The 12,402-nt window shown below is 33.4% G+C and overlaps 1 protein-coding gene across 11 annotated transcripts in view; it reads left to right on the forward strand.

Moving 5' to 3' along the window:
• The window catches only part of LOC135129708 (proton channel OtopLc-like), a 58,439-nt gene extending 46,418 nt beyond the window's left edge, over positions 1-12,021 (forward strand). For 5 of the 11 annotated variants that reach the window (XM_064056976.1, XM_064056957.1, XM_064056969.1 and 2 more), the window contains 9 exons: positions 4,549-4,852; positions 4,906-5,066; positions 8,045-8,201; positions 8,366-8,578; positions 8,660-8,911; positions 8,963-9,209; positions 9,259-9,540; positions 9,660-9,873; positions 9,930-12,021. In XM_064056976.1, the coding sequence (XP_063913046.1) occupies positions 4,549-4,852; positions 4,906-5,066; positions 8,045-8,201; positions 8,366-8,578; positions 8,660-8,911; positions 8,963-9,209; positions 9,259-9,540; positions 9,660-9,873; positions 9,930-10,238 (2,139 nt within the window). In that variant the 3' untranslated portion in view covers positions 10,239-12,021. The remainder of the gene's footprint in view (positions 1-4,548; positions 4,853-4,905; positions 5,067-8,044; positions 8,202-8,365; positions 8,579-8,659; positions 8,912-8,962; positions 9,210-9,258; positions 9,541-9,659; positions 9,874-9,929) is intronic. The other 6 variants (XM_064056989.1, XM_064056993.1, XM_064056964.1 and 3 more) reach the window with 4 other exon arrangements.
• Positions 12,022-12,402: the final 381 nt, after the last annotated feature.

The raw sequence follows: 12,402 nt of genomic DNA on the forward strand, positions 1-12,402 counted from the left end.
CTCTCAATGATGTGTAGTAGCAACTACTAAACGTAAGCTTCAGTGTGCAATAAAAAGTGCTCAAGTTACATTTATACGCGTCTTATTCAAAAAACAAGTATTTTTGTTTCCGGTGCTACGAACTTTATGATCCTATATAAACTTATTTTGTAAATTGTTTATGGTATGATTTATGGGATATGTAGAATGTACTATATTGATCGTTCGATAAACCCGTATACTTTATATACGCGGAGAAAGTACAAAGGAATTCTAAAAGTTACACTTGATTCTTGCAAATAATCTGAATCTATCATTTGTCTAACAGTAAATTAATACTGTAACATGAAATAAGTATAAAGAACAAACAGTTAGGTATAATAACTTTTTATTAGTTATAATTTAATGATATTAACAAAATGTAAATGTTGTCAGGCAGCCTGCTGGCTTAAATTTAGTTTCCGATATAATATTCCTTAATGATCGGATGACTGTAGTAGAATTAATCTATAAGGTCAGAAGTTGATTTATACCTGTTTTAAATCGATCCTAAGCACCAGAATTAAATAATTTACAGAACAATCAGTCGTATAATAGTGAAAATTCAAATGAACATAAAACGCAATTTTCAATATAGCTATGAGTAACTTTCTAAAATAAAAAAAAAGGAAAATGTTTGTTAAATGAATTCTCTGCAAACAGCTGATACTATCATACAATGACGTATGTTGCAAAAGTTTTCGAAACGTAAAATCACCCCTACTCTCCTGTTCTTAAGATTTATTATTTCTTCGATCTGATTTTAAACTAGTTGTAAGCGAGGTAAGACATGTCAAGGGTGTAATAGTCACAGTTATTAATACTAAGTTATGGCTTTTGCGTTTAACACCCCTCATTACACTTTCTAATTGTATCTGTAATTTATGACCGTCAGGTTATTTGTCGTAACGAAAGTTTTTACACAGTGGGATAGTATCTAAATAATAAAATGAAGTGCCGCTTCTACAGTTGCGGTTTTCTCAAGCAAACGTGAGAAATAATAAATCAAGTAGACCGGAGGGTTAACGAAACTTTAGCAGTAGTAAACTTGGTTTATTATGTCATAATTTTTCATGCACCGTAATTCGCGAAATGGTGTCTTCCCTTTATGTATACATGTATTAGGCCGAAGTGCTATTAGCCTGAAAATTTTAATCTAATTTTACTGAATCTAGTAATCCTAAAACCTGTTGTACCAAATTCTCTTGTAGATACCGAATTGATATTGATATTGCATATAAAGCATTTACAGTAAAAATCAGCGTTGTTATATTCGAGACAACAGAAGCTAATATGACAAAATTAAGGGTTCAAAATTAAACTTAAATTATTACTTTTAATATTATCTAATTTGTTTATATGATATATGTAAATACCTAAACCACAAAAGATCCTGATGTTAAGAAAAACACTAGTAGTTTTAATCCACACGACTAACTTAATAAAATTATATTCGATAAAAAAATTATAATTGGATGGCCAGAGTAGACATAATAAATAAACAAGAATATAGTTCGATATTTTTAATCCTATTAATCCGTTAACGATAAATTTAGTTGGCCTTGTAGACGGTGGATGCACTCTCACAAAAATTTTGACAATAATCTCTCCTAATTGGCTGCTGGTTTAGTCTGATGTATACAATATACATTTTAAGAAATTCGGAATCGCCTGAAGCGACTCACATAACAAAAAAAACGCGAATTAAATTTTAGCTGTTGCAGTATTAAAAATACCTGACGCAAAAACAGGTGAATGCAAGGTCGGTGCCAAATCACTGTTTGGACGTCTGTAAAAATTATAGCTATAATTACCGAAGTATAGTGTGTTTTTAACTGTAGGGATATCACGTAAACCAAACTATAAAGCCCCAAGCAGTGGCGTCCGTAGATAAGTTGTCAAAAAATAAAACAAGAAAAACATGTTGAAATTCAAGAATTAATATTACTTAGTTACGTAATAAAACACATAATTTTAGAATAGAAACTTGGTATTATTGTGGAGCTTGCTACCCAAACAATTGTCCACTAATTAAAATAAAATTGACAAGTTTCGAATACAACATTGACATCTTTCTCAATTTATTTGTGTATCTAATCTTTACTGCAGTGTAACTGCAAAGTCATTTCCGACGGGTGTTAAAACGGTAGTATAACCCGTGTTGCGGAAAAATGGCATGTTTAAAATTTAAATAATTAATTTATGTATCAGATATTCGGACGTTTACCAGTGCATGGTGGGTTATTTCAGTCAAACACAGTGAAACAAACTATCAAAATTTAATAAACTGTTAGTTATCTATTTAAATTTTTGACACTGCTACACTCTTTGAAAATATAAACAGGATTAATAATAATAAATTGGTCATTGCCTTATTTATCGTTTCTTATTTCACTTTTCTCTTAGTTAAGTAAGATTTTGCTAAGCTATACTTTATTTCACCATAATGCCCTTGTGTCGTAAAACTTTTGATACTAAAATACGCCCATCACAATATTTTTGTGTCTTTTTATAGACCTAGGAGTCAGACGTCGAAATAGTCCAAAGGGCTTGAATGATTAGCGTTTTACGACTTTTACGATTTACGCGGGTAACTGGAATGACTATAACTGTTTTCCACCTTCAAAAAAGTCCTCTTAAAGCTAATAATATCTTCAAATGCAGATACTCTTTCACCACAGAATGTGGGGAAGACAGAGGAAAAGTATAGGTCTAAATTTTCACATGCAAGAAGAAAAAGCAATAATGTACATACGAAACACGAAGGTTTATAATAATTATAATATTAGGTAACATAGTTTAGACTTTGAATCATTTTCGATGACATAATAAAGTGTCATCAATTCCTTCGGTGCTCCCATAATCATTTTTTAAATCCAGTCGAAAAAAGGGGTGTTATAAACTTTGAAGCCTTTGTCTGCCTGCGACACCATAGCCATCAAATGGATAAACTCATTTCAGTGTGGTATTTTGTGTATAAAAGCTGGTTTAATCGGGATAGTTCTTAGTTATGTTGTGATAATCAATTCAGCCAATTTAGTATCATCAGCTCATAACACAATTGGTGTAGTAATCAGCTCAGTTCACGCGAAAGTGAGAATAACGCGTCGACCATCGCAGCGAATCTCAACCAATTTATTTTTTATTTTACTTTTTTTTATAATAATCAATTATTTTCGGCCAAAGAAAACTTTTTCGTTCTCATCAGATCGGCCGAAAAAGTTCTTCTTTATGGTTTTGATATACAAATAAGTATTAAATATATATTTTTCCTATTTTTAAACACAGGAAATGTGTCAATTGGAGAGTTGTTTTTTAAGAACGTAATTATAGTAGGTAACAATAATAATGATGGTGTATTAACGCAAAGCATTTAAAATAAAAAATTAACAAATTGGTATTCATCTATACTCTCATTTAAAAAGACAGAAATAACGTATCTATTCAAAGATGAACAATCAGAATAACTATGCTTCGTACTTTGTACAAAAAACATATATCATAACTTAGATCGTAGAAGGGCATTATTTTTTATTCCAGAAAGAACATTCGGTAAATCCAAAAAACTATTTATGAACTGATAAATAAAACATAACATCAGCACTATCAAAATGAATATGTTTCAACGACATTTTTTCATATTTTAAACATTTTATGAATATTTATCTATACTGACCAGTACGAATTATGATCAGATATAAAACGGACACCATATATATTCCATATATTACAGTTATGCTCAAGACGAAATAGTACTAAAGAATTATTATATTTAATTCAACAATTGTACAATTATTATTAAATTTAAATTTTAGAACACACATCGTCCTTTTTTTTAATCAATTTATAAACCCTATTCGAAAAATTAAGCTTAAGGCGTTTTGTGTGAAAAGAATTTTATTTTCTCATCAATTTACAAAACAGCGACAATAAATGCAAACATTTTGAAACTTCTTTCAAGAATCTTTTAAATTGTAGCTGTTGTTTAATTTGTCGTGGCTCTTTCAATCAGTATCGATGTACCAAAATTAACAATATGTGAAAATAAACATGCTAAAGCCACTAATTCTACCAGGGTTAGTTGCATTTTAGTAAAAATGTTATTCCAGTTTTCTAATACCTACACTGCGATACTGCAAATCTAGAAATCTTAATTATTATTTCATCTGTGTCTATACCTATGTTGCAAAATCACTATATAATAATCCTCAGAAACCTTATAAAATGATAATTAGGTTGCCGTTGCTAAAATTATAAAAAATTAGCAGACAAAATATTCCATTATTCACCGCAATTCACAATAGTGAAAATGAAATATGTAAATTTTCCTCTTTATTTCCCCCGAGACTCTCAAATAAATGCGCTTTTCTCTCTCCATCATCATCAGTTGACTGTCTAAATCACATCCTTTTTCCGCCGAATCAACCATAAAACAAAATAAAATTCCCATCGAAACTTACACGCACAAACATGTTGCACCTCAACACTTCTTTCTTTTATTCATTATTTTATTTGGTTTTGTGGGGGTAGAGCACATACCGGCGCAACTCCGAAGGGGTGGTTGACGCAGGTTTGGCTGCAGTGCCGGTGCCTGTGGCTGAAATCAGTGCACAATCTGACGCCCCTGTTGTCTCGCAGGAACAAACAGCTCCTGCTGTACCTGTCCCACCACCCACAACACCACAACCTGCCGCCCTTCCAGCTCCCGCTCCTGCTGCGGCGGCGAACAATACCGACGTGGAGGCTGGGACGGTCAGCAAATGCAAGAAAAAACGGAAGACGACTCAAAACGATCAGAGTCACGGCAGTTTCTTTCTGCGAATCGGTGCTATTGGTGAGTGGATGGGTAACGGTTTGCAGGATATGGTCTTAATGATTTGCTTCCAGCATTCGGGCTGGGTACGATGATCTATAACGGGCTGGAGTTTGGGACGTTTTTCGAAGTGCCATTCACTTCTCCTTGTTACATGATTCTGCGTGGGGTCAATCCTGTCCTTCAGATGATCTTCACTTTTATGCAGATGTACTTTATTTTTATGAACTCACGGGTAAGTTTTCGCATTTTCGTAGTTACTTGTGTTACATGTCATGGAATTAGCGATATTTAAAGACAGACTGGATGACAACGAAAAATTCCTGTGGTGACTATCGGCGGAATTTTTAAAAGGTTTATATTCAGTACAGTTTAACGTACTGATTTGTTAAATCGTACCGCTTGCTTTTTCTTGCATTTGTATGCCATTTTTAGTATGGATAAGCAAGACTTGTACGATTTACCCACAGTAGATCATCACCACAGAATACATATTAATTTATTTTATTGTGGATAAGCTTAGAATTTACAGTGTGTTACAAAAAAACAGAATAGAGTCTGTGGATTGGTCACCAACCATCCAGAACATAACATTCATTTCTTATTAATGTCGCGGAAAGGAGAGTTTAGCGGTTTGTCGGGTTATTGCGTTGTTGCTGCTAGACCACTCAACTTTAGTTTCTTCGACGATACGTCTAAGAGCTTTTATGGCCAATGGCTTAGAAGTGCCTCTTAGTTGTGGTGAAACTTTTAAACTTAATAACAACTTATGTATTGTACAACACAAGTAGACACATTTTGCTATTTAATTTTGTTTCCACTAAAACGACGTGGGTTTTGTAGTGGGTAGGTTCTATAAGAAAAATCAAAAGTTCTTTTTACGAACTATTTAAAAGTTGAATATTATTGCACCAATGACCAATACTCCAACTTCTTGCTTTAGAAATAAAAATAGACAACTTATTTAGTTTGACGTTAAAATGAGATTTTGGAGTAAAATTTTTACTATTACTGTTAACACTAATGAATGTACATAGTTAATCTACAGATGCCCTTCCCAGATTTGGGAAGATAAATACCAGGTGACTATTGATGACTGAACCAAATTTTTGTGTTGGTAATTCTGAATAATTATTGGCAGCAATGTCAACATGTCAGTTCACAGTTGCTAACTTTGAAGCGCCCCTAACGCGCCTTACAAATATGATGAGAAGATAACTTGGTGACCTAAATTTTATTTAGGGAATCAAGTATGCCATTTAAAATTTTATATGGTGCCAACCTGACATAAAAGTCACAGCCATTAATAAAATCACCCGGTACTTTTTAAATGCAAATGTATGTATTTAAAAAAAATGTATAATTTATTAAAAACGTTAAAAATAAAAAAAAATAGGAAAAATAGCCCCTTTAAGTAATACCTACTCTTCATTCATTATTTAAAAATAATTTGACACCGGATCATGATAATAAAGTCGAAATTAAGTATTAGGTATTAGAACAGTAAGTAGTTAATGGTACAATTATCAACAAATATAAGTTTGATTTTTCTACAATTGGATAAAATTTATTTATTAAATTAAATTTACATTAATTATTATAACTTCTAGTTTGAAAATTTTGCAATAAAGCGATGAAATTTGTGCTCATGACAAGAGTGTTAAATCGCAATTTAAAATTATTACACGACATCCTCAACTTAGGTGTTGCTTTGGAAACCAAACATTCCAAACATCAACATCATCGCAACATCCGCTTCCAGGCTTTTCTCCGGCCGGCGTCACCGACAATGAGTCATCAGCGCCGTACATACTAGAACTCATAGGCGTCGTACCGGGGCGGCGTATGGGTTTATTTCGTAACAATATAGACGTGTCAAAATTAGTTTTCAGTATAATTAATAGGAGTAATAAATTTTACAAAAAATGAATATTTATTTTAACATTTGCTGTTGAAATAGTTCCGGTGAAATATTGTTTAATTATTCAAAGAAATGTTCATCTGTACACCCCCACGTTATACAGTGAATAATCGGCGTAGGTTAAAACTCAACAATTTATTTCGTAATAACTCGTATTTAACTAGACTTCCCCGATATCCCCATTAGCGACTTCCGTTTCCAGGCGTTTCTTTAGCGCTCCGTCGCTCAGTCGTATTGAGGATGAATCATCACCGGCGTAAGACCAGAGAGTTATCGACGGCCATAGGCGTCGTACCGGGGCGGCGTAAGGGTGTATTTCGTAACAATATATACTTATATAAATATTCTGTCAGAAACTAGCAAATACATATTTGCAGATAATGATTATATTTTGAAAGTTTTGACACCAAGACGTCTGTGAAACTTTAATTTTTCAGTTAAAATAATGTAAAAACAAATATGCATATTAACTCTATTAATTTATCTTCCGCTGTCATCCAGGCATAGCGCTTAGCACTTTTCTTACAAAGATTTTATAAATTTTTGTTGTACTTGTTATGTAATACAAATGAGCCTTTTGTATCCTTTAATGTAGTATATTATATTATTTACGAAACAACGTGCTACTTACAAACCAAGATTTCAAAATATGGTAAAAACTGTGTTGAGTGTCAAGTAGAAAATAGACATCACCTTATTGTCTTTATATTTGTACTCATCCGTTTTTGTTTTACAAACATCAGCATTTTGTAATATTATGAGTGCACTTTTTAAAAGATATTTGAATTTTTTTATTTAAACCTTAAATTAATCACCACAGAACTAAATAAATTGTCACGCCAAATTAATATCGGGTGACTATTAATTACTGAAGCAAATTTTTAGGTTGACGATTCTGAATTATTGGTAGCATCTCAGTTCACAGTTGTCCATTCTGACACGAGCCTAAAAAGCAATGAGAAGATGGAGCTACTGAATTGGTGCTCAAAATTTGAATGTGACATCACGTGTGCCATGACAAAATATTAAATATGTTGCCAACCTGACAATAAAATCTCAAACGCTAATAGTCATCCGGTATAATAGCTGGAAATAAAATAAACGTGACAAAAAATTTATTAGATCTTTGAAGTTAAAGTTCAAACAAAAATATTTAAAAATGTGGCTAATTTTTTCTCAACGCCAACTCAACCCTTACTTTTCATTAACTCCGTGACTATTTCTATTGAAAACTTTTTATTCCCACAAAAAATAAAGAAATACGTTTCTAACATACTTTTTAATAATTGCAGTTAAATATTCATCGATTTAAAGTCATAGCACGTTTCGGCTTGATGCATGTTGTTGCCACAAACATTTGTGTCTGGATTAGGACTCTTGTACTCGAATATCTTAAGGAGATTACCATCTACCACAAAGACGAATTTAACCAAACCATCGAGTTTTCAGGTAAGTTTTTCGTATTTGTAACAGTTACACAAACTGCTTGCTTGTAAATAAACACTCGTTGCCTTACTTTTTGTTTAAAATTTTCAAGAAATACTAATTTTCTATGGTAAAATGTCTTCCACGTTAAATCTATCGCTAAGTCATTGCTTTTGTACATATTGCAGACAGTGTACGTATGCACAACTTGCGTAATGCGAATACGGTGTTAGGCAGCAACGTTGCAGTGCCAGATGTTATCACTACAACAGCAGCTACTGTCACGACAGCACCTCTAGTCACTTCGACGTTAAGAAGTATACTTAAAACAACAACTAGCACTGCTGCGACTACGTTACGTAGTTTAGCTACCACGCTGCCAACTACCACCAGCTCTAGACGTAAGTCACTCAGTGTCTTTTGCATGAATCCTTCCTATAAACTAATATTTTCACGCTTCTAACATTCTACTAACTCTGAAGGTGTGTTCACAACTCCCACAAGAATCGTACCAACAACTTTGTGGCGGTTATTTCACACCACTCCTAGTACCATCCCTACAACACCATCTACTACTACTGCTACCACCACTACTACTACCACAGTCGCTAGCAGACTTTGGAAAGCTATAACAACTACCCTAGCAACGACTACTAGTACTGCATCCACAACTCATCGCAATTTCTTTGATTATAGAAGTCCTTATAACTTTGATACTAACAGTGTGGTTAATGGTGGGTTTGCGTCAGAGTTTGATTGTTTAAATTTATTTGTTCGATTTTTAGTGGCAGAAGAGCCAGTGAATGCCATCAACGGTTCAGAATTCATTGATGACATAATACCTCAAGCATTCAGAGCTTTAAATACCACTAATGGCTCCGTCGCGAGCGCTTTGAGCTGTGACCGAGTAAATATAATGGGAACAATAGTTCAAGAATCTGCCCCTTATCTATACCCTTTCATCATTGAATACTCACTCATCGGAGCGGCGGTTATTTATGTCATGTGGAAGCACATTGGACGGAATCCAAGGTACTCGTCACTACTCAAACAATTAAACACTTAGCGTACGGCATTACAGATACGTGACCCAGGAAGATTTAGAGCATCGTTTAGAGGTGATGCTTTCTAGACGGGCCGTCGCTCTAGCTCAAGCCCAACAAGGCAGAGTCGACTGCGTCGGAGCCTCCAAAGGCTTGTTCTTCGGCTTGCTTCTCCTAGTCGGGTCGCTCATATGCTTGATATTGTTCTTCGTGCTCATCCATCATCCGAACTTTAAACTTCTCGCCATCTATCTTGCAGACGTGTCTCATTGTGTTCTTATGGTGCTCAGCATAATAGCGATTATTATTGGATTTATAAGGTGAGTCACTAATTAGGTCAGGAATATTCAATGGGAAAATGGCGCAACTAATGATTTTGCTTCTTCATTCCATGCTTTGTTTTTGTTTGCCGCTCATCACTCATTTCTCACAAAACAAGAATGCACCTGACGTCAACACGCCTAAATTACAGGGTACAGTCACTCAAGTTTAAAACAGAAGAACAAAGTGATCTCAATGATATCCTTCTGCGCGTCTCAGCTTTCGGCTTGTTCATCTATGCGGTGTTCAGTGTCATTGCAGGACATTTGAACGCTTTCACCAACGAATCCAATTTGTTAGTGATGATTACCGGAATTCTTTCGGTTCTGCAGGTATTGGAATAAAAACGAATGCCGTAGCTCATAATAACGACTGTTTTATGTTAAAGGTGATTCTACAGTTGCTTTTTATTGCCGACGTTTCGCGTCGCCGTGTTCACCTTCCGGAACACGACCGCTCTAAACCTGGACGACAGGTTGTCACGTTTTTGCTCATCTGTAACGTTACCATGTGGATTATTTACACGTTTGAGATGCAAAAAGTGAAGGCTAATCCGGTGCAGTTGAAGTTTTATGGGTTTTTGGCCTGGGCTATAGTCCAGCGCTTCACTCTGCCGCTCTGCATTTTCCACAGATTTCATTCAGCTGTTACACTGGCAGAAATCTGGAAAACTAGTTATAAAGCGAGACTTGAATAATTCGTACTTAAGGAAGTAGCATTTATGTTTTTAAGGGTCAGCTAACGAACACACTCCCTTAAAAATTTACAATGTATAAGTCTGATGGTTTTGCTCATCTAAAGTAAGCAAAATTTTTGTTTTATTTATTTGATAGTTTATTGTGTTAGCAAATTTTGTTTTTGCATTTGTTTTATATATTTATTTATTTTTCACTGTTATAGTTGTATTAATTACATAAGTTTTGAGATCTATTTTGTTCACCTTCCATAATATTTCACATTCAGTACTATTCCATTCATTATATAATACTATGCGGCGGAAAAAGAATTTATCATTTCATTTCATCAAGGGCCAACCCTTGTTACACGCACATATTTGTAATGAAACCAAAGTACTTAGATGAATTTGTAGTCATTTTGCTACTTAAAGAACAGACCCATCCAAAACAATATATACATCAATGTTACAGATTACTGTTTTAGTGTAAACATAGAATAGTTGATTGGTAATCCTGAAGTGAAAATATCTCCTGTTGTCATATTTTTGCGTCGTGATTACTGTTATAAAATTTAAAAACGTAATTCCAACATTTTTATATACATTTCAAATGAGCGCTACTAATAATATTGAATTTGTAGTCTAGTTAGATGTTGGTATATGTGTGTGTATATAACAAAAAAAAAATCAAACCATGTTGGTGGAATATTTATGTGAATTGTTTGAAGGGAGAATTTGTTACCATAATACTGTAAACAACATTTATATTTTCACAGGCAGAATATTATTTCCTTATCACTTTTGTACCGCCACATAATAGTTCTATAGTTATTATAAGATGTACTGCTTGTAATTTTTGTGGACCACCGAATAACTGAACGTTCAACTAAAAGACTTGAAGCATACCTACGACATTTCGTTCTCATTATTTTTTATTCCTGTTGGACTTCTAAAGTGAATTTTACTCAGATTTACAGCAAACTTTAAAGTATTGCGTACAAAATTTGGGTAAAGTTTGTCTTTGGAAGGTCGGTATTTTTAGTAATTAGTTTTTAAGTAAATGACCAACTTTTCGGTACAACTTTGAATTAGAGCAAAAAATCGTAAGCAAAATTTACAAGGTCTCGAATTAGATTATGAACACGCAAATAATAATCGTTGAAAATGTGATTCCATTGTAATTATTAAAATCCTAGCTTTAAGTTCAATGAAGTCAGTCATTAATCTCATCAAAATTTTACATGTGCTACATTACTGTCTTGTGAAATCTGTGTTATATCACCGTAAGAGATAATATATAACATTAATATTACATATTTATAAGTAATGTTATAGATAGAGCTAGTTGGAGAATATACTCATATAAATGTATATATTTTAAATCATATGTATTTATTTCTATTTTAAATTGTGGAGAAAAAATTAATAAGATTCAAGTAAGGTCGTGATGTGTAGTAGGTACTTACGCTCAAATGTCCAAATTAAATCGATAATCTTTAAACTACTACTGTGTAGATGGGCTTGGATCGTACTCAACACTGCCGTTTTCTCTAAATGTTCAACGTTTTACCATGATTAATATGTTGGTTGCTTAACTTACTAATTATAATTATTTTAACACAGATCTTCTTACATTTGATATTTTAGTACGTTGTGTGTAATTTACCGTAATAAACACAGATATGTAGAATAACCAGCCATTTTATTAAGATCTACATTGTTTATTTATTTAGAATAATAAAAGTCTGAAAAAATGTGTTTTTATTGTACTTCCGTGCCATTAAAATACTACAAATATTATTAACCGTATGTGTTGATTTCTTGAGTATACAATGAAAAACAGCTGTAGCTCATATGCCATCAGACATGCACAACTTATATGATTCTTAGAACGGTAAATCGGAATTCAAACATGTTAACAACTACATTAAACACCATTTGAAATTTAAATGAAACACACTTCGGCCTACACACGCTGTCACATGTTGAGTAGGGTACAGGCTGCTAATTTTTTAAATTATTATATTATTGACCAATCAACGTTGCTAACACTTATTATAAAGACTTATTAATTACGTGAAACAAAAGTGTATTTAAATTCTCGATGAATGAAAATGATTTCAATGACTGTATTCAAATTTTACCGCGCCCTACATACGACCGGAGAACCAATCAATGAAGAATC

Source organism: Zophobas morio, unplaced genomic scaffold (genome assembly GCF_036711695.1).
Source record: "Zophobas morio isolate AGI-343-1 ecotype UQ-CSIRO unplaced genomic scaffold, CSIRO_AGI_Zmor_V1 ptg000002l, whole genome shotgun sequence".
Lineage (NCBI taxonomy): Eukaryota > Metazoa > Arthropoda > Insecta > Coleoptera > Tenebrionidae > Zophobas > Zophobas morio.